The sequence below is a fragment of the Entelurus aequoreus genome, linkage group LG08, assembly GCF_033978785.1.
Source record: "Entelurus aequoreus isolate RoL-2023_Sb linkage group LG08, RoL_Eaeq_v1.1, whole genome shotgun sequence".
NCBI classification, from domain to species: domain Eukaryota; kingdom Metazoa; phylum Chordata; class Actinopteri; order Syngnathiformes; family Syngnathidae; genus Entelurus; species Entelurus aequoreus.
The window spans coordinates 33,829,564-33,853,021 of record NC_084738.1 but is presented as its reverse complement, the minus strand read 5'-3'; the positions used below and the strand labels follow the sequence as shown (position 1 = coordinate 33,853,021).

General features: G+C 38.2%; 1 protein-coding gene across 3 annotated transcripts in view; it reads right to left on the bottom strand.

Annotated features, from left to right (window-relative positions):
• Positions 1 to 23,458, bottom strand: part of wu:fj29h11 (uncharacterized) — a 111,764-nt gene that overhangs the window by 45,963 nt on the left and 42,343 nt on the right. For all 3 annotated transcript variants that reach the window (XM_062056330.1, XM_062056328.1, XM_062056329.1), the window contains 14 exons: positions 20,014 to 20,154; positions 19,635 to 19,892; positions 15,827 to 16,010; positions 15,556 to 15,722; positions 15,309 to 15,452; positions 15,056 to 15,234; positions 14,757 to 14,929; positions 13,200 to 13,433; positions 12,994 to 13,103; positions 10,428 to 10,655; positions 9,166 to 9,289; positions 8,910 to 9,078; positions 8,663 to 8,810; positions 6,136 to 6,313 (listed from right to left, as the gene is read on the bottom strand). In XM_062056330.1, coding sequence (XP_061912314.1) covers positions 6,136 to 6,313; positions 8,663 to 8,810; positions 8,910 to 9,078; positions 9,166 to 9,289; positions 10,428 to 10,655; positions 12,994 to 13,103; positions 13,200 to 13,433; positions 14,757 to 14,929; positions 15,056 to 15,234; positions 15,309 to 15,452; positions 15,556 to 15,722; positions 15,827 to 16,010; positions 19,635 to 19,892; positions 20,014 to 20,154 — 2,437 coding nt within the window. The remainder of the gene's footprint in view (positions 1 to 6,135; positions 6,314 to 8,662; positions 8,811 to 8,909; positions 9,079 to 9,165; positions 9,290 to 10,427; positions 10,656 to 12,993; positions 13,104 to 13,199; positions 13,434 to 14,756; positions 14,930 to 15,055; positions 15,235 to 15,308; positions 15,453 to 15,555; positions 15,723 to 15,826; positions 16,011 to 19,634; positions 19,893 to 20,013; positions 20,155 to 23,458) is intronic.

Below are 23,458 nucleotides of genomic sequence, written 5' to 3'. Positions count from 1 at the left end.
AAGATGACCACATCCAAGAGGGGGGTGGGGGCAAACCTTTTGTGCAAATGAGTGTGAATGAGGAGGGAGGTTTTTTGGGTTGGTGCACTAATTGTAAGTGTATCTTGTTTTTTTTATGTTGATTTAATAAAAAATAAAAAATAACATTTTATTTATTTATTTTTTTTATTCATTTCTTGTGCCGCCCGGTACCAATCGATCCACGGACCGGTACAGGGCCGTGGCTCGATGGTTGGGGACCACTGAGATAGAGGATCCAGCACCGCTTCCCTCTCTGCATGGCACAGAAGGGAGGGATACACACAGCTCCCAGAGTCAGCGCGCACAGAAGTGACACTTCCGCATCAATCACTTGTCCATTTGATTATGGTTATGGTAGAAGTTTAATTCAAACCTGCTATACAGATGGGCAAACATTTTACTCTTGTTTGATTAAATTTGGATGGATTTATTTTAGGAGCAAAATGCCAATTAAAGGGTTCAAATCTGTAGTTGCACATTTGCTACTTTTTTTTTCAATACTTGCACAACCTATTTTTAGTCGCAAATATGACTAAAATGCTCGCACTGTACTGGGGCACTTGTAATGCGGATATATGATACCGGAGAGATTCAAAGGAGCAAGAGTCATCACATTTCCAAAACCGATAACGAACGATGAGAAATGTCTTTTGTTGGATCAAAGCTTGTGGCAGACCGCATTTTCAGATGAACGTGAAGAACATCAACAAGCACAATGCTGTTTGTTCAGTAATTTAAAGGGGATCTATAAATAAATTTAGTCTTTTATGACTTATAAATGGTGTAACAATGTTGGATAATCGTAGGTTCATGCATTTTGACGCGAGTTTGCATACAGTTTTAATTGTTTGTTGTATTTTTTTATCGCTTGTTAAAACAATCAAGTTCCAGTTTATTTTGCTAAAATAGCTGTAAATATATTATTAGTTTTATCAATGTAGAAAGAATAAACTGCACAGCCACATAAGGCCTGTTTTCAATTGTTTGTTTACTGTATGTTTTCATCACTCGTTACAACAAGCCAACAACGCGGTCAAAGCTACCCAGGGTCTCTGCAGGTTTCAACAAGTCAAATTTAAGACTTTTTAAGACTTTTTTAAGACCATAATGAATATAATTTAAGACCATTTCACATCCATACGGACAAAAACGTACACAACTTTTTTAAGACCATAATGAATATAATTTAAGACCGTTTCACATCCATAGGGACAAAAACGTACAAAGACAAAGGAAAATCAGAGGGCCAGAATGAATTTTAAGTATATGAATTGATTCCCCTCTCTTTCACATGGGAAACACAAAATGGTTAAACTAACTAAATACAGCAAAAGCTTCTCTATTGTAAACTAATTGAAAAAAATATTAGCAAACATCATAAGAGCCATTTTTCAGATTTTTCATAACCGTCAGAACATTAGCAATGGTAGAGGAAAGCACAACAATATATTGTCTGTGAGAGGGACTGTTAGCGTCTTTGCTAGACCTAACCAGTTAACTTTTGCATTGTTTTTGCGGCAGTCAGAATTGAGCAAATAGATAAAAACATCAACAGTACTACGACTGTATCTACACAAAGTTGTGAAAAAGTGCAGACAGAGTGATTGTCTAAAATGAAAGACAGTGATTATGTCTTGTAAGCCTCAAACAGAATTTGGATGTAAATAATGTGGCTAACCTCCAAATTTGCTTAGCTCATTTTGTATCTGATATGTATGAATACATGTTACCTGTTTGTACTTTTTTGAAAACATATTGCAAATAAACAAAGACTAGCTTTTATTTAAGCATGACAAGATGACATTCGCAAATCTTCTTTGCTTTCCTCACCTCACCATAAACTGTAAACACTAAACACACAACCTTAATAGCTTTTAATGTCACTCCCTGTATAAACTTGGAGAAAAGATTAGGCATGAGAATCTGACTTGAAATTATAGGAATAAATCATAGAAATAATATAAAAGAATTATGTTGTTGATTTTTTTTATAGTTTTTTACTGCTGTGATTACACTGCTACCACAGAGAAATTAGCGTGTGCTTACTGTATGCAATAGAATGATTTCACTAGTAAACATCTCATATTGCTTTCCGCAATTGGCGTCACTTTACCCACATAACACTCCTTTAGGGGGGGTTAAGTTGAGCCTTGTATAGTTGTCCTAGTGTTTGTGGCGTTTCAGCAGCTTTTGACAGACTTATCCCAGATTTTTTACTTATTACATTATCATGCCATTCACTTTCAATGCCATGTTTACAAACGTTTCTTTCCTCGATGGCTCCACATCTGGGTCCTAAACACTTAATACGTTTCCATCCACCAGCTTCAAATTAAATGTTCTGGAGCCACAAATTGTTGAACTTGCACTTATCCATCTTATGCATGTAATTTGGCTCTACTGTGGGCTTTTGTTAAATTTTCTCTGCTGCTATGCTTTAAGCTGTAACAACACACCGCTGTGCGCATACAGCATACTAGGTGGTGCGCGATTAATTCTGACCGGGCAGCCCAGGTAGCCTACTTTAGCTCCGATATAGCGTTATAGTTATAGCGTCCTCAGAAATCAAAGTATTTATAAGCAAGACTGAATTTTATGCATGTTTTAAATTTAAATTAAGACCTTCCGAAATTGTTTTTAAGAACTTTTTATGAGATTTTAGGACAATTTTAGACATTTTAAGGCCTTAAATTCAAATTGTTGGATTTAACACTTTTTACCCTGCTACCGTAGGCTATTGATTCTGAATACTGTGTTGTTTGTTTTCTGCCTCATCAGTAATGCAACATAATCCATGTTTGTGAAAAGTCTGTACGATACATTCACCCTTTGCCATCGGGTTGTGTCTGGAAACACACGTGAGACCAACGTTTAACAACGCAACTATCGGATCGGACACGCGTCAATGATCCAATTTGGAAAAGACAACGTTTGTTTTCTTTTTGATATAGACAGGCAAAAGAAAAAAGAGCCCAAACAAAGCCAAACATCATGTGCGACAGCATCCTGAAAGTAAACGAACATTTGTAGCATCTGCTTTACGTCACTGCTGGCAAACGGCAAAACTTGAGCGAAGTCCAAATGCTTAGGAGCGTATTGTCAATACTTCGCCATGGCACTAGATGCAAAAGCCAAGGGGGAGTGTGTATATATTTTTAGGTTGTCTCTCTCATCTCTCTGTCATTTGTCTTTTCACCTATATTTCTCAATTGTATCTGTTATGTTTAGCATCTGGAATGCACTGATTTAATTGGCTGAGTAGTATAACTTGGCATGGCTTCATCAGTCTTTTTCCTGATCTTGTCAACCAATAAATACCATAAAGTCTATAAAAGCTGTGCAGGTCAAAATAGAAGCACCCGTCAAAACTCTAAATACTTACATTTCTTGACGATAGGTCCATATATGACAGGGATGTGTGCAGACTCAGACAGCTGTGCGCCAATTAGCAACTACTGCTTTAAAATGTCACATACTGTGCATAATTACTAGGGGCGCAAAAATTAATTGGTATAAACCGATAACCGATTTTAACTTTAGAGATATGAATACATACAATTTAACCCTTTCTCACGCCACATTTCTCAGGTTTGTATTTCACATAATAAACATGTTTTCTTGTGGCCTGCCGTAGTTCAAGTAATTCTGATTGACTTACCAAAAGAACAAATCACAGACCAATCCATAAATTATAGTGCCTAAATCTAGCCAACCACGGAAGGCACCATGCAATATAAACCAATCAGAAGCAAAGTAAGACGGGTCTTTGCGTCTTTATTTTTCACACACTTCAGCGCAGTGTTGTCAACTTTCTCAATAAATCTAGAATATTTCCAACTCCTCTTCATGACTTTATTTCTCAAAAGCGACCAGCGACAAATCTTGCAATTTTTTTTAATGTTTAGAGACATGAAAGCGCATAACACTGTGATGTCCTCAACGTACAAGCGGTGTTGCTGTGGGCCTTTCATCACAGGCCTACAGTCTACTGAATGTCTGCTCTGAGACAGCTTGTACTTCGTTTAAGTCAGTGGTTCTCAAACTTTTTTTGTCATCCCCCACTTTGGACAAGGGGGAGTTTTCAAGCCCCACCTGCCCCCATCGCCCCAACAGAACGCTAATACCAAGCTTAACATTTTCAAATGTATTGAACATCAAGTAACATCAAGTTGTATACATTCAAACTCAATAACATAAAATAACATCAAGTTCAATGATCAATAAAATAACTGTGCAGCTGTGGTATAACTTGCATCAAGTTCAATATCAAATAAAATAACTTGCATCAAGTTCAATAATAAATAAAACAAAAGTGTTATAACTTGCATCAAGTTCAATAATAAATCAAATAAAAGTGTTATAACTTGCATCAAGTTCAATAATAAATCAAATAACTTGCATCAAGTTCAATAATAAATAAAAATAAAAGTGCCACTTTGCAATCTTTGCAAAAAAAAAAAGGAGGAGCTATATGCATTTGGCAAGACAGGGAAAGTGAACATGAGTTTTACAGTACTCCAGCATTAGTGGCTGCAATGAGCCTGTTTTGCACTGCACAGCTTTTCAAATCGGGGTTGCAGGCTTGACACTGCCACTGTTTAAACCTCATTGAGTTCGGGGCTGAGCTGCCTTGACGCGAGTGCTTCCCGGTGAATGACACAGTGTGTCCAATGCGCATTTGGCGCAACCCTCTTTATTAGAGCCTGCAGCCCGTTTCTTGACTTTGCCATGGTCTGTGCGCCATCAGAGCAAAAGCCCACACAGTTTTCCCATTTAAGGTCGTGTTCTTTGAGGAAACTGTCCATTATCTTGAACAGCTCATCAGCAGTGGCTGTATTTTTTATGTATTTGCAAAACAGCAAATCCTCGCACAGTGACTCGCCATTCACAAAGCTTCGGCTTAGCCCCGCCCCCATTAGTTACTGTTGCTATGTCTGTCAAACTTGCGCTCCTACCTAGAAATTTAATGCCTACAGGAAAAATAAATAATTTACATTTATTTATATAGCGGATTTCACAGACAGAATCACAAAGTGATTTACAGTGTGTATAGAAAATGAAAGCATAGTAAAAAAAAAAATCTAAGAATATAATTAAAAAAAAAAAAAAAATTAAAGTGAAATTTCTTCCCGTTCCTCGCGCCCCACCTGTCATGTCTCTATTCCCCACCAGTGGGGCTCGCCCCACACTTTGAGAAACGCTGGTTTAAGTGCAATCACAATAAAGTCTATTCTATTCTCATCAGAGCAGAGAGGAGACCCACACCCACTCTGTGCAAATATGCCGCTGTTTCTGCCTTGTTTGAGATTAAAATGTTTCATAATTTTCACGCTTCAAATACAAACAAACCTATCGTTCATGTGAATGAGCCAGCCAATAGATTTCGTGAATATCTCAACCTTTCAGTCTTTTGATAAAATTTGATACTCTAACATTTAACAATATACAACAGATAAAAATACAACTAAACCAAGAATCAACAGAAGAACATTAATTTACAGTTCTAATCATAATTAGCATTTTTTATTCACACATCTTCTTTCTTTTAAAGTTGAAGTTAAAGTACCCATGATTCTCACACACACTAGGTGTGGCAAATTTTTTCTCTGCATTTGACCCATCACCCTTGATCACCCCCTGGGAGGTGAGGAAGCAGTGAGCAGCAGCGGTGGCCACGCTCGGGAATCATTTTTGGTGATTTAACCCCCAATTCCAACCCTTGATGCTGAGTGTCAAGCAGGGAGGTAATGGGTCCCATTTTTATAGTCTTTGGTATGACTCGGTTTGAACTCACGACCTACCGATCTCAGGGCGGACACTCTAACCACAAGGCCACTAAGCAGGTTAAGTTTATGGATTGCAATGCCTGGAAGTTGATAGTTATATTTGCTTATAATACAGGAACACCTGTTTTTTATGGGTCTATTCAAAAAAATAAACACATGACATTGGTCTGACATGATATATAATACATTTAATTTTCTTTTCACCAAGCAAAGCTTACATCTGCATCTAATCATATTGCATCAAATTGTAATGTAAAGTATTGTTTGTGAATCATATCGTAACCCATGTATCGAGATTCATATCGAGATGCACACTCCTAGTACTTACCTATGTATCCGTATGTATGTTTCCCCTTGGTGCTACGACCCACGTTACAGATGGCTCTGATGTTTGCCTCCTGGAAGCCGGTCTCATTGTTAAGAACGGTGATACAATCCCTGTCAACCACAAAAGCCAGAGCTGGAAGAGCATCATTGTCTGATGCGTAGGTGTTGTCATCAGCATTCTGAAAAATGCAAAGTTAGAATGAGTTATGGTTGGAAACACAACATTTAAACTACAAAACATTGTATGGACTACAGTACAGTACAAAAGCAGGTCCTCTGCCTACTTGTATTAAGCTCAGGGTTTGCCCTTAATGTAATTGAATGTGGCATTTGTATTACTGCCACACCTTGAAAATATGTTTTTGTTTTTTTTATTACCTGAAAAAAAATGTCAGTAACATAATATATTGTAGCCCCTAGAGCGGGGGTCTGCAACCTGCGGCTCTTTAGTGCCGCCCTAGTGGCTCCCTGGAGCTTTTTTTTTTAAATGTATGAAAATAGAAAAAGATGGGGGGAAGAAATATATATATTTGTTTTAATAGGGTTTCTGTATGAGGACAACATGACACAAACCTCCCTAATTGTTAGAAATCCCACTGCTTATATCAAACATGATTCTCTGATGAGAGTATTTGGCGAGTACCGTTTTGTCCTACTATATTTGGCGGTCTTTGAACTCAACGCAGTTTGTTTACATGTATAACTTTCTTCAACGATGCCAGAGAAAGACATATCTTATGCAACTCATTCTTTGTCTCATTTTGTCCACCAAACTTTATATGCTGTGCGTGAATGCACAAAGGTGAACTTTGTTGATGTTATTGACTTGTGTGGAGTGCTTATCAAGCATATTTGGTCAGTTCATGACTGTAAGCTAATCAATGCTAACATGCTATTTAGGCTAACTGTATGTACGTATTGCATCATTATGCCTCGTTTGTAGGTATATTTGAGCTCATTTAATTTCCTATGTCCTCTGTGTATTTAATTTATATCTGCATTTCTCATGACACATTATCTGTATGTAATATTGCCTGCATTTCTGATAGTGGTTTGTATGACGTTATAGACCACAGCAAACGTTACCCAGCTTGCAAAGATTGTAATAAATCAATTCGAAGAAGACATTCCGCCATTTCCTTTAACTTGGACACACACATCTATACCTAAGCCAGTACTTTAGAGGAGTTATCTCACCCACTGAGAAGCTTGTGTTTTACTAAAGTTGACCATCGAAAAAAGACTTTGATCACCAAAAACTGCGCTACCGAAACTGGATGTAAACAAAACGCATGCCTTTGTGACTGTCTTGAGCATTGTCAGCATGTATGAAATCATGTGGACATAATTTTAATATACATTGCAGATATACCCGCGGACAGCCATCTGCAAAATGTGCAAATATTTAGGCCAGTGGTGGCTTCTAAGAAGAAAAAGTCCAACTCGAGCAACAGCGCCAAACGAGTGTGACGTCATGCCTCTTTAGTCAGCGACATCGAGAGACAGAAATTAAGAGTCTCTAAATAAGAGTACATTTTGTAATAACACCAGAAAAAGATTTGTTGCTAGTTGTTTTTCATTTTAAGAAGTCATTAAAAGTCTGGAAAAACTTGAAAAAATCTCAACAAAGTACAATGTACAAAAAGCAACAACAATTGAAAATATGGCAAAACTATTAAAAAAATATATGTTAATACAAATTCATAATAAAAGATTTGTTTTAAATGTATGTATACATTTTTTAGCCTTTTTGAAGAAAATCATATCGCAGCAAAATATGCAAATTACTTGATGACGTCATGGTGACCACGCCCATAACCACGCCCCCACCGCCACAGGTATCTTGGCAGTTTAGGGGAAACCTTGTCACATTTGGTCTTCTTAAGTTTAACACACTAAAGTGTCTGCCTCCTTAGCACACCCACCAAGACATTATTTACAACACAACCATAAAAAAAATCTAAGAAAAGCCTAACTAACCTTAAATCAGAACATACACGAAAATACATGCCAATCCAACACATCTTTAGTCTTAGAAAACTTTATCGGAAACTGTAAGAGAAAGTGTCAGCGCAAGGCATCTCTATAAGGTGTTTTTTGAACATCCTCAAGTAAGGCATCCAAACCCAGGAACAAATTAGGAAAGTGAATTACTTTTATCGCAATAGTAATACATCAGTTAGCATTCTTTTGGATTATAGATTTCATAAAATGTATGTATACTACAATATGGAATGAAATTTGGACGTATCAAGTGTTGTTATTTCCTTAACAGTTGTACAATACAGCTTCTATTTATAATATTAAATTGCCTTATAGCATTAATATTTACATAATTGTATTCTTTTGTGTGTTAATATTGATCACCTTGCCTGAATTTACCTAGAGCCGAAAAAACTTTATTCTATTTTATTGTAATCTATGGCAATGACAAATGTACAGTATTTACATGCAGGAGTAACTCAATGCAAATATACTCAAAGCAGATTTTTTTTTTTTTTTTTACAATAAGTGTGTTAATAGTGCACCTGAATGAGTTCCAGAACAAAATGTGTGTCTTTGCTGTAAAGCTCTGTTGAGAGGCGATCCAAACTTCTGCCAACCATGTTCTGTTGGACCTGCATCAGCTTCTGACCTTCAGCTGTCAGTTTAACACCAATTCCAAACTCGTTTTTCCTTTTGTAACCAGTATAGAGAGAATGAATTAATTGATAACCTTTACTTCACAAAAAATAAACTGTCCAAACAATAAAAAATAAAAAAAAGAGCACAAACCTTATTTCTTCAATTATGGCTCTTTTGAAATCTAATGTTTCTGATTGACTGATTGCCATCTCCACTTCATTAGAATCCAAAAGTTCTGGCTGATTGTCACCTTGGGTAAATTCAATCAGCTTTTCTTTATCCGATCCTTCCTCTGATGACTCGTTTTGCTCTGTAGTCCCTGATGGAAAATGATTATAATATTTTTTTTGTTTACTTTTAAAAGCAACAGATCAACACAGAATATCATATATTGCCTGGCATTCACCTTGAGGGCCCTGGTTGACATGAGAGGAGGGATGGCTGTTCTTGTCTGTTGTGTTGTCTTCCAAATGCGCATCTTCGCTCATGTTCAGACTCGACAGACTACTGCTCTCAGAGTCTAAATTAGACTGAAGTGACACATAAATAAATATTACCTCTGCCAGAGCCAGAATGGTGAAACATGACAATGATAATAACATAACAAAATAGTGTTAAATATTAAAGGGGCTGTTTGCAACATTTACACAGTAGCCTAGAGGGCGCCAACTTTCCAATGTATTTTACACAGTATATCCCGCACTCTAACGACTTCTCATACCCGACGTAATTACGAACGTTCTTAGCTACTACAAGCAATTAGGATAGGTAGCGTTAGCTGTCATTGAATGTATATTCTATCATAACAACAAAATGACTGCAAATTGTTTGTTGCTTCTCTTGGATTGCTTTTGTATGTGTGCACGCGCTCCCTGCACGTACGTGTTGACGTGACCGGGTGAGCGACCGCCGTCAACATCAATCATTTTATTCGGGCAGGCAACATATTTTATTACATAAACTTTGTAATTGTGAAAAACAGACAATTATCAATGTCAAATGTGTTCTGTTAAACCACTAATGGTAACATAAGCTCACCGGTGGTGTTCTTGTTATATTGTTTGCTTTAAAAAATATTACTGTGAGGGAGTTGCAAACAGCATCTTTAACAACGTTTTGACCAATTAAATATGACAAATTTCATCACAATATTAAACTAGTAAAGCTTAAGGTCACAAAAAGTTATCCAATTTATGAGACTTGTTTTATTCCACTAGCATGAACCTTATATATCCCTAAATTATGACGCATCATATTAGTTTACAATAGTGTTTCCCAACCATTTCAAGCCCATGGATCCGCCCATTTAAGTCAAGCCTCTGAAGGACCAGTAAGTACTCCAGACCTAATTTTAATCCAATGTTATGGGAAGAGATGTAACCATATTTTAGGTATCTACTGGAATAACTTTGGTTGAATCTTGCTTTCTTCTCACTATTATTCTCATTGGCCTGGGACGTTTTTAGCCCCAGGGAGGAGAACCTTGTTAATTCTACCATGAGGTGAATCGAAAATTAGATAATGTATGTTATTAATAAATGAAGTAAATTAATTTTTATTTAATACAGAAATAAAAAGTATGTCTACGATTGCTGTATTCCTTCTGAACCACTCATGGTTGGAGACCCTTGATTTACAGGCAGTATTTTCTTTTTCAGTTTTCATTACCTGTGTTTGTGCAATAGCCTGGTCAAAAGACCCAGGATATAAGCTGTTATTTTTGCACTGTGAAGGTGTCAGCCTTTTTTGGTAGTCCTTCGCCCACTCTGTGATGCCCAAGAGGATGCCCAGTCGATGCAAACAGTTGATGTGCTTTGAGTTTGACTGGGCCACAGTAATCAGAACCTGTTTTGACTTGGTCTGACCCAAGACTCTGGACAAAGGCTCCAAAAACACCTAAAGGACACATGAATACATAGATGTCATTTCATCAAATGCTTTGTATTGAGTTTGCATGCATTTTTAATGAGCACTACGGCAAAGACCATGTAAATGTCTAATTTGGTGGAGGTTTTATCATAATTATTTTTTTTGTTTTCAAGCACTATTTAAAACAACATACATAATTGTACAAATATAATGTTCTGCTGCTATGATGTTATGCTATATATCCAACTTGTTCAACTAACAGAGTTGCTCCTACAAACTGGAGATGCTAACTATTGTGGAAGAAATAAGTATTTGACCCCCTGCTGCTTTTAGGAGCTTTACAAAGACATGAACATAATGTTGGATAGCTTTATTTGCTGAGGGAAACGTAAAAAATATCCAGAATAAAATATTAAACAAAAATTATGAATACATATACTGTGTATAATGATACAGTCTTTATATACTGTATCATTTTAGAAATCTTAGTTGGTTATAAAAGCAGAACATTAAAATAACCAGTGTATTCAACCCAGTAGAATGTTTTAGAATATATTAGTTTTGTTTTGTGGTTAAGTCATGAAATCTGTCCAATCTTACATTATGCATATGCTTTTATTGCATAGCCTTTGGTCCAATGACAAAAATACCAGTTGTTCCCTTATCATTATATTACAGAGTCACCTCCTAAACGACTGATAATAAAATAATTAGGGCTGTCAACGATATTGCATGTGATTAATAAAAAAAAAATATTGCATTATCAAAAATTAATGAAGATTAATCAGTGTTTCTCTTGACCGCGGGAAGACAGCGCACATTGCACAGGAAATACCGGTAATGATGTCACACGCTAGTGTGATGATAGTTAGATGTGCTCCAGTCTGCGCTCAATTTTGCTTCAAAACAAACTCTGACGGAACTTTAGATAAATCTGAGGTACTTAGTTGGTATTGCAGCGGCAAACTTTCTTATAATGGGCGCACATCAAGTTTAAAATACTATCTTAAAGTGAAACATGAACGTGAGGATGGCGCCGCTAGCATGAATAAGATATGATCGGATAAGATACTTTTATCCATCCCACAATCGATGCAGTGCAGGGGTTTACATACAGTAACAGAAGTAATGAAAAACTAAAAATGTGTAATAAATACTACATACTGCCTACTAATACACATCAATAAAAGATCAAAATAAACAAAAAACATTAACATTTGTATTGCACACCAAGAAAAAAGATCACAGTAATCACATAAGTGTGCAGAAGGAGCTACTTAGGGCATCCACAGCAAAGGACAACAAAATGTTGGCTGAGCTTACCTATGTTTACCACAGATAAGTTAAACAATGCCTTTGGAGGTACAAATAAAACAAAAACAAAACAAAAAAGAGATCAGGGCTTCTACGAAGATAAATAAGCTTGTTTAGTAAAGCAAGTGGTTAAACTAAGGCAGAGTAAATACAGATGTAATAGGGTGCAATATGTCACCAAGTTTGAGCAAATCAATGACTTGCAGTTCAGTAAAACATTTAAAAAAATAACGTTCTCACTCCAAAAAACTGCATTTGTATCCAAATGTTGGGGTATTTTCTCAAGCAATTTTTTATGCAAGCAAATAATAACCTTCAAGAGTGTGATTAATCGTATTAAAATATTACCTTGACAGCCCTAAAAATTATACCTAAATAATAATATGTTAAACGAGATTCAATTTGTCTTTGATTCTGGTTAATAAGCACAGGTAAGTGTACAAAACCAGGTCTTGAAAAAGATTGGCCCAGCCATTTTCTATTCAGGATTCTTATAACCTGGTCGATACCCTCACTAATTAAAGCCACCGAGTGGCATCACCAATTATTTATTTTCTTAGGGTGTGGGGTAGGAGGCATCTATTGGAACAGAGCTGTTATTTGTTAGAATTTTAAACAAATTGTTAAATTAATTGCCTATTCAAACTTAAAATGAAAAAAAAATTACCTGGTGGTTAATTGAGATACAGAATCAATTAATGAAGAAGCCTCTATTTAGGGCTATATAGTATTAACAACCACACCCATAATTAATTTTAGGCAATACAATTCATCAATAGTTAAAAATATTTTTGGTCAAGACGACTTAAAAAGTTAATATAATCTGTAACAATACATAACATTGCTAAACTTGTAATCTAAATAAATGTGTTTTCCGGACATGTCAGTATGTACCTGTACTGTATACGACTTTAATGTATACGACTCAATTAAACAACTATTGGCTGGTAAAATAATTAATCTTAATTATAATCTTTTAATACTTTGGACTGTTCATCAGACCAAATTTACAGCAAAATAAAAACTATGGAGCATCTTGCATTGCACCTACCTGCTGCAAAAGAGCTTGACAGATTCTGTTCGGGATTCGAACCAAACAATCCAAAAGGAAATTAGCCACTGTGCTGTAACATGACAGGTCCTCTTCAGCTCGGGACAGATCTAAAAAAGCCAAAACCTTATTAAAGCAACCTACCAGACTCCATTGAAAAATAGATCACACAAATTTAAGGTCAAATCTTGTTTTGTTAGTTTTACCTTCTTTAGCAACAGCTTCAGCCAGAGAGCTCTGAATGTGATTGGCTAAGAGTGCTGTGGGTGCATTTGTGATCCCATCGGCCACAATAATGGACACCAGGTGGCCAGCTGTGCCAACAGGGTCAAGGGTCATGGCAGCATTGGCAAAATCCTTGTCTCCTGTAAGTGTGGTGATTCTGAGCCACAAACATGGTGATACCTCTAGTGCCGCCAGACCTGAATTACCTGTGTTGTCTATTAAAACAGAAAAAACACAAGTATTGTGTACATTTATTAGTAGTTGTCTTTTTTTAGCATTTCTAACAACCAATTTTTCCCCAGTGCATAATTATATTTTAAATATTTTGTGATAATGACTGCAGTGATGGGCAAGCTAATTGGAAAATGTAGTAAAATAAGCTACAAGTTACTCTTGATTAAATGTAGCTAAGCTACAGGCAAATTATCCCCGGAAAATTGTAGCAAGCTACACTACAAAAGTAGTTTGCTACATTTAACGGCATTTCTATCTATGGGTCCACATGTATAATATCAATGTTAATGTAACTGAGAGTGTACAAATGGTATTTGGTCCATTACTATTAACAGTCTGTAATTTAGCTGGGGACACCCTACAACTACCTCTAGAGTCCCCGCACCTCACTGTATGTATTTATTTAGTTTGCCTTTTCTTTGGCTCACCCCTATAATGCTATTCATTTTCTCTACCAACAGTAAAAAAACAGCATCTATCTATATCTTGACAAAATAAAAACAATGAATTGTGTGTTGTTTGGGAACAGTTCATAATGGTTATGTGCAGTAAAACTTTTCATGAACTCAATGCACCTTAAAGTGTGTTCCTAAATTTGTGGTCCACGTCTTCGATGAAGAGAGCAGTTAGGATTTTGTTTTACAGGGTAAATACCGGTAACTAAAAACTAAGGTTCTAGGCATTGTTTTCTCTAAATGCATACCTTTGTCTAAATATGGCTAAGGACACGCATTATTGTGGGTTTCTACCATGTCATCTTCATCACTAAAGCCAAAAATCTAATCTGTTGGAGAGAATTCCAAGGACCATTTCAAGTATGTTTTTTTTTGAGCCGTCTCCTTGAAGCATCCCTCTGTCTCTGACGAGCTTGTCGTCATGTGACACTAATGCGTGGCTGTTGGGATTTTGCTTACTAGTTTCGATGACCCGCCTTATTTTGCCTCCGATTGGCCATTCCATAATGTTTCGCCCTAACATTAGCCAATTGTGACTCATCATACGAACACCAGCCAATCAGCATGGATTTTCTCCGTATGTATGGATGTTCTCATTCATCCAAGTCATTGTAATTTCTCCATATTTGTTTTGGCCTGGATTCACAGTTCATTTTCTTTCTTTGTAGCTTGTAGCTCTAATGTAAGCTCCCTAGCTTCATGGGTCTAAAAGTAGCTAAGCTACAGGAAAAGTTACTCGTTCAAAAAGTAGCTAAACTACCGCTAAACTACTAGAAAATGTAGTTAAGCTACGTAGCTTAGCTAGATGTAGCTTGTTACTGTCCGTAACTGAATGACTGAATGACCTACCAGCATTTCTCTCAATAAATGTTTTCAGGGACCCATGAAAGGGTTTAAAGATGAGATCCCATTGACTCCATTCACTTAAATCCTCTAACAAAGGACAAGACTGCAAGCTGGCCAGTGCCTGGGTTTTGGACATCTCCCCAAGGGGCCCCACGGCTTCACCGCCACTTTCAGCACTGGCGATACAAAGGACACAGATTAGTAGGACTAACTCACTAGGAGCAGCTAACAGACAGTAGTAGTGGCAGTCAAGAGTACAGTGGGTTTGTCTTCAGACATTTGCATCAAAGCAGTGGCCTTACCTTAAAATGCCATGCTTGGCAAATAAGGCCGACTCAAAGAAGACCTGGCTGAGGCCTCCTCCTGCTAGGTCTTTCTGGCGTTGGACAAGTCTGGCCAATGTCTGCAGCGTGCCGTAGCCTAATTCCCGACTGTCTTGCACCCCGTAGTGGGAACGCAGTGCAAATTCAATATGAGACATCTAGAAATTGCGCAGATAACATAATTCACAAATAGGACAGATAGGAGTGTTGTTCGGTATGTTTGTAGACTCACTTCATCTTGACCACCAGAAGTATTTTGACCACACTGTTTGATGAACTCAAATATGTCTTGTCGGGTGGGTCTGAAACCACTTCCTGCAGGTTCGATGCCACAGCTTCCCAAAATCACTGCTGAACCAAGCATGTCCTGCAGAAGCTGTTCTCAACACAATATAGTACCGTATATAATTGGTGTTTAAGTGATACCCCAAATTAACATTTGATATTCAAATGCTTACACGTGCACATTTGTACTCTACCTGAATGTGCTTAACCAAGAAGGCCAAGAAGCTGCCTTTCCCCAAGGAATAAAAGTCTTTGACCTGAAAGTGCTTGGTCAACTTCCTCTCAAGGGAGGCAATGTCAGCTAATTGAATGGTTGAGGTCATCGACGATAGGCACTCTTTAAGGAACTGCTTCACTGTGGCTAATAGGCGGACACGAAATAAGAAGGAATTAATTGCGTCAATATATGAAAGAATACATCCTGTCACATCATAAACCTTCACATTATTCATATTGAGTTAATACCTTCACTGGGAAGTTCTGCGCTAGATATGGCTTCCATTTGGTTCGTTTGTTTCGAGGTTTTGGAAACTTTCTCCTTAGCTTCCTGGTCTGGTGGGATTGCCAGCGAGCCACCACAGATTGCCAGCTGAAACATAGCTGTTGCCAGCTTGTTGCCTGCCACATGGGTTAAGAAATTCTGGACATGCTGAAATAAAATAAAATAAAAAAATCAAATATCAAAATATGTAAAGCTGCAGTCAGAGGTTATCAGACTTTCACCATGGGAATGAGGGTAATAATGATGTTATGCACATAAGGACTTTTTCTGGTTGTTTTTAACCTGTGTTAAAATTAAAGGTAAAGTGTTTGATCCTTGAGCAAAAGAGTATTTAATACTTGATGAAGAAACACTTGCTGTCAGCACAGAGGTCAGGTGTTTCCTGTAGTTGGTCAGAGCACATTTCAAATGGAATAACTCTTCTTTACAGATACTCAAAGCCTTATAGTTGTGAGGCTGTCACTTGGCAACTCTAAAGATTCAGTTTCTGACAAAAATTTATGGGATTAAACTGTGCAGACTTACCTGGCAACTTTAGGATCTTAGCTCCACTTAACATCTAAAGCACGGAATGATTGATTAATGTAAATGCACTCAATCGTGCCCACCCTGCACAATGTTTCTCTTTTGGAATGATTAAAAGAGGCGGTCTAGGGCACGGCACTTATCCATGAACACATACATGCACAGTGTAATAAGAGTCACAAAACAACTCCAAAGTAAGAATGGAATCGACCATTAGTCAGAGAAATTGAGGTAATAAAGCAGAACAGAAGTGATGGGACAAGCAAATAAGCCATGGCAAGAATGCATGGTATGAGCGCAGGGCAGTGGGGGCCAGGAAAGCAGGAGACCCAGACTCAGCATTAGTGTTTTGGCTGAGGTGAGGAGGTTATCATCCAAGATTCTATGACACATGGCCTTGTTCAGCAACACAGTGTGGTCTTTTTGTAAACTTAGCAGAGAAACAGCAAAGCAGAATGTTTCTACCTCTATGTTTGACAGTGGAGATGGTTTTCCTGGGGTCTCACTCAGCCTTTCCTGTGCGATTTTAATTTATGCAAAAGAGCTTAATCTTAGTTTCGTCTGACCACATCACAATTTCTGAAACCTTTTCAGATTCATTTAGGTGTTAATTGAAAAACTTTAGTTGTGCCTGAACATTTGCCTTCTTGATCAAGGGGTTCTTTCAAGCGCTGCAGTACAGGTATATCACTCTTTTACAGCAAAGTGTGTTACCAATGTTCTACTGAGTAAATATGGTTCCAAATCCCTTGGGATCATTTACAAGCTCCTCCCAGGGAGAACTGAATCAGATGTGATTGTATTGTCGCTGTGATCTAAACACTTACATTAATTCCTTATGTATTGTTTTTACAGCTGGAATGGACCATACAGTCCGGAGTCTCCGTTGTCGTATTTTACACTTCATAATGCACAACACATTTTCAATGGGAGACTGTTTTAGTATGAAGCCATGTGTTGTAACATGTGGCTTGTCTTGATAAAATAAGCAGGGGCGTCCATGATAACATTGCTTGGTTGACAACATATGTTGCTCCAAAACCTGTATGTACATTTCAGCATTAATGGCGCCTTCACAGATGTGTAAGTTACCCATGCCTTGGGCACTAATACACCCCCATACCATCACAGATGCTGGCTTTTGAACTTAGCGCCTAGAACATTCCGCATGGTTCTTTTCCTCTTTGTTCTGGAGGACACGACGTCCACAGTTTCCAAAAACAATTTGAAATGTGGACTCGTCAGACCACAGAAGACTTTTCCACTTTGCATCAGTCCATCTTAGATGAGCTTGGGCCCAGTGAAGCCGGCTGTGTTTCCGGGTGTTGTTGATAAATGGCTTTCGCTTTGCATAGTACAGTTTTAACTTACACTTACAGATGTAGCGACAAACTGTAGTTACTGACAGTGGCTTTCTGAAGTGTTCCTGAGACCATGTGGTGATAGCCTTTACACACTGATGTCGCTTTTTGATGCAGTACCGCTTGAGGGATCGAAAGTCACGGGCATTGCCGCTTACGTGCAGTGATTTTCCCGATTCTCTGAACCTTTCTCTGAACCATTTAATGATATTACGGACCGTACATGGTGAAATCTTTAAATTCCTTGCAATAGCTCGTTGAGAAATTGTGTTCTTAAACTGTTTGATAATTTGCTCACGCATTTGTTCACAAAGAGTTGACTGAACATTTCATGGAAGCTGCTTTTATACCCAATCATGGCACCCAACTGTTCCTAATTAGCCTGTTCACCTGTGGGATGTTCCAAATAAATGTTTGATGAGCATTCCTCAACTTTCTCAGTCTTTTTGCCACTTGTGCCAGCTTTTTTTAAACATGTTGCAGGCATCAAATTCCAAATGAGCTAATATTTGCAAAATATAACAACATTTTCTAGTTTGAACATCAAGTATCTTGTCTATTCAATTGAATATAGGTTAAAAAGGATTAGCAAATCATTGTATTATGTTTTTATTTACGATTTACACAACGTGCCAACTTCACTGGTTTTGGGTTTTGTATATTATTTGCATTCACGCTGTGATTGGGCAGTCAAAAGATAGAGCTGGACCAGGGATGTCCGATGCCGATAAATGCGTTAAAATTTAATATCGGAAATGATCGGTATCGTTTTTTTTATTATCTGTATCGTTTTTTTAAATTTATTTATTTTATTTTTTTTATTAAATCAACATAAAAAACACAAGATACACTTACAATTAGTGCACCAACCTAAAAAACCTCCCTCCCCCCATTTCTTTCTGTTATCAATATTCTGGTTCCTACATTATATATCAATATATATCAATACAGTCTGCAAGGGATACAGTCTGTAAGCACACATGATTGTGCGTGCTGCTGGTCCACTAATAGTACTAACCTTTAACAGTTAATTTTACTCATTTTCATTAATTACTAGTTTCTATGTAACTGTTTTTATATTGTTTTACTTTCTTTTTTATTCAAGAAAATGTTTTTAATTTAGTTATCTTATTAATTTTTATTTTTTTTAAAAGTACCTTATCTTCACCATACCTGTTGTCCAAATTAGGCATAATAATGTGTTAATTCCACGACTGCATATATCGGTTGATATCGGTATCGGTTGATATCGGTATCGGTAATTAAAGAGTTGGACAATATCGGAATATCGGATATCGGCAAAAAGCCATTATCGGACATCCCTAAGCTGGACATTTGACAAGCGATTATAAAGATGGACCCGGTTGCGTAATTGGCCCTAGGAAAAAGGACTCAGCCCGGTGATAGGCTAGGCAAAGATGGACTCGCGGAGATGATTAGCTGTCCCGTTTTGCTGGGAGTCTTATTTATGTGGCGCCATTTCTACCATACATAGATAATCCACTGACATCACCAGTGGGACGTCAAAATGGGGCAAATTCCAAACAGCTCCTTTGGAGGAAGTATGAAGGAAGGCAAGGTTGTTTTATAAATATCTCTGCAATGCTTCCAGTGTTTGATTTAAAATGTCACCAATAGTTAAGAAAAGTTGGTTTTACATAATAGGGCCCCTTAAATGCTGGGGGGCTCAACTGGGGATGAATAGATTTATGACAGGACTATATCCCATCCTAACCCCGGTGTAGTGCGGCCCCTGTATAAAAATCATAAAATAAACAGCATCCCTACTTTGCGGAAATTCACCTACCACGTGTGAGGGGGTCGTAACCCCTGCGATACACTGTATATTAAGAAACACATACTATTTTGAATTCCTCCCACCTACCTTTAACAACATGGTTTTGAACACCCGTTCAGCATTTGAGAAGACACTCAGCACCACTTCTGCTGCAGTCATGGAGGCATATATTTTTCTGAGTTCCATGTTCCCTGTAAAGTAGGAGCTTGTGCCTTGTAATGGCGCCAGGACAATCTTCTTTAGCTTTCTTAGTTGCTCAAGAGTCTCCTCTTCCAGCTCTTTGTGGATGGTTTCTTTGGCCTGGTCCATTATGGCATGCTCAAAACGACTCACCTTACCTAATGTCTAAAGAAGAAATAGGCAGTGCTGATCCATTTTATGCACACATTTATTTTAAATTAATGTCAAGTATCACAGGCTCAGCCAGAAACTCTCAATAGAAAAAGAATGGCTACTAAAACCTTACCGCTATGGGTAGCCCAAGACTGTGTATCCTGATGCCCAGCTCGTAGGGAGATTCACAGTTGTAATGGTCTGCTAGGTACTTCATAAACTCAGCCAGGTCGATTCTGGGCTGGTTACACTTTCTTCTAAAAGTGCGAAGTTGCTAGAAAAAGGAAACACAAACACATTTAACATAGTATGAACAATAATGTTTAAATTAACAAGTCTTGAAATTTGGGTGAACGTAATTGTCCTGTTTTGTTCAGCCATTCATTTTCTACCGCTTGTCCCTTTCGGGGTCGCGGGGGGTGCTGGAGCCTATCTCAGCTGCATTCGGTCGGTAGGCGGTCTACACTATGGTCAAGTCGCCACCTCATCGCAGGGCCAACACAGATATAATGGGTTATACTTGTATAGCGCTTTTCTACCTTCAAGGTACTCAAAGCGCTTTGACAGTATTTCCACATTTACCCATTCACACACCCATTCACACACTGATGGCGGTGAGCTGCCATGCAAGGCGCTAACCAGCAGCCATCAGAGGCAAAGGGTGAAGTGTCTTGCCCAAGGACACAACCGACGTGACTAGGAAGGTAGAAGGTGGGAATTGAACCCCAGTAACCAGCAACACTCCGATTGCTGGCACAGCCACTCTACCAACTTCGCCAGATAGACAGACAGACAACATTCACACTGGGGCCAATTTAGTGTTGCCAATCAACCTATCCCCAGGTGCGTGTCTTTGGAGGTGAGAGGAAGCTAGAGTACCCGAAGGGAACCCACGCAGGCACAGAGAGAATATGCAAACTCCACACAGAAAGACCCCGAGCCCGGGGATCGAACCCAAAACTTTCGTATTGTGAGGCACATGCACTAACCCTTGATCCACCATGCTGCCCGGTCCTGTTTTGTTTGTGTAAATAATCCTGAGACATGGATTTCAAGAGTTGATTGATCAGATTTTGACAAATTCTTGCTGGGCCAGCAACTGGTGAGGTATCCGAATAAATAATACATAAATACTGCAATCTACCGTATTTTTCGGATTATAAATCGCAGTTTTTTTCATAGTTTGGCCGGTGGTGCGACATATACTCCGGAGCGATTTATGTGTGAAATTATTAACACATTACCGTAAAATATCAAATAATATTATTTATCTTATTCGCGTAAGAGACGAAGCAAATGTCCGCAATCGTCACACACACGTCAGCAATCGTCACACATGTCAACCAATAAGAATTTGGCGGGGGCGGGTCATGGCAGAAGTGCATTGTGGGTCATGGGATGCTAACTGCATCCGTAGCTATTAAAATTGATTATTTCAACATTGGCGGTAACTTATAAAAACTGAGAAGGGCTGAACTAAAATGGCACCGAAAAGGAAATCATACACTGCAGATTACAAGCTGGACGTAGTGAAATATGCAGCAGAAAACGGCGATCGAGCAGCAGAAAGAAAGGGAGCGGCGCATGCCAGGAGCGACAACGAGGAAGAACATTTGATTGGATTTAGCAATCAGGAGTGACAGATTGTTTGGTAAACGTATAGCATGTTCTATATGTTATAGTTATTTGAATGACTCTTACCATAATATGTTACGTTAACATACCAGGCACGTTCTCAGTTGGTTATTTATGCGTCATATAACATACACTTATTCAGCCTGTTGTTCACTATTCTTTATTTATTTTAAATTGCCTTTTAAATGTCTATTATTGGTGTTGGATTTTATCAAATAAATTTCCCCCAAAAATGCGACGTATATATGTTTTTTTCCTTCTTTATTATGCATTTTTGGCAGGTGCGACGTATACTCCAGAGCGATTTATAATCCGAAAAATATGGTACTAAGAATTGCAACTGTAGGGGGTAGCAATAACAGTATGACCTGGAGGAGCGTGATTGGAAGCAACGGCATTCCCAAAATAAACCCATGTGGCGTTATTTTATAAGTCCTGTGCTAACCACTGTCCATAACAAATACCATGTTCGAACATAAGAATGTCCATAATTGCACGTGGCATTAGGACACTCTTAAGTCGCAAGTCTATGATCGACTTTGTAGTTGTAATATCAGACCTGCATCCGCATGCTTTGGACACACAGGTAAAAAGATAAAGCTTCTGCCCCTTCAAATCAAAAGGAGTCAGTTGAAGTGGCTCGGGCATTTAGTCCCCGGCGAGGTATTCTGGTCACGCCCAACTGAAAAGAGGTCTTGGGATAGACCTAAGACACGTTGGAAGAATTATGTCCCACAGCTGGCCTGGAAACGCTTCTGTGTTCCTCCAGTGGAACTGGAAGAGGTGGCCAGAGACTGGGAAATCCCCACTGAGACTGCTGCCCCGTGACCCGGATAGGCAGACGAAAATTGATGGATGGGTGAATGGAAATGGCTAATGGTTTCCCACTAGAATAGACTGAATGTATTGGTATTCAAAATATTGACTTACTAATAATGACATACTTAGTATCTCAGGTAACTAGGACTGTTTTGTGTTTTGTTTATACTTTACGGAAAAAATATAGAGATATATATCGTATATCGCCATTCTGCAAATGGAGCGGAAAACACAACCAAAAATTGTAGGCTTCTATATTTCGCTAATATTTTTATTTATTATAAGATATTGTTATTCGGTTATTTTTTAATAAACAATGAGTTCAATGTAATCAGAGTCTGTAGTCTATTGCCCCCCCCCCCCCCCCCCCCACGCTGTGGTGGCAGCGATGAGGTGGAGACGTGACGGTGACATGCCGAGTTACACTGTGTTTTCCACCCACCCCCTTCCCCGTCCTGCCGCCTATCCCGGGCGACGCCCCCTCTCACCACCTTAACTAACACATTTTCTGGGGGAAACACTGCATATATATATGTATATATATATATATATATATATATATATATATATATATATATATATATATATATATATATATATATATATATATACACATATATATACACAAACCCCATTTCCATATGATGTAGGAAATTGTGTTAGATGTAAATATAAACGGAATACAATGATTTGCAAATCATTTTCAACCCATATTCAGTTGAATATGCTACAAAGACAACATATTTGATGTTCAAACTGCAAATAATCCTTAACTTTAGAATTTGATGCCAGCAACACGTGACAAAGAAGTTGGGAAAGGTGGCAATAAATACTGATAAAGTCGAGGAATGCTCATCAAACACTTATTTGGAACATCCCACAGGTGAACAGGCAAATTGGGAACAGGTGGGTGCCATGATTGGCAAGACAATGCCAAGCCACGTGTTACATCAACGTGGCTTCATAATAAAAGAGTGCGGGTACTAGACTGGCCTGCCTGTAGTCCAGACCTGTCTCCCATTGAAAATGTGTGGCGCATTATGAAGCCTAAAATACCACAACGGAGACCCCCGGACTGTTGAACAACTTAAGCTGTACATCAAGCAAGAATGGGAAAGAATTCC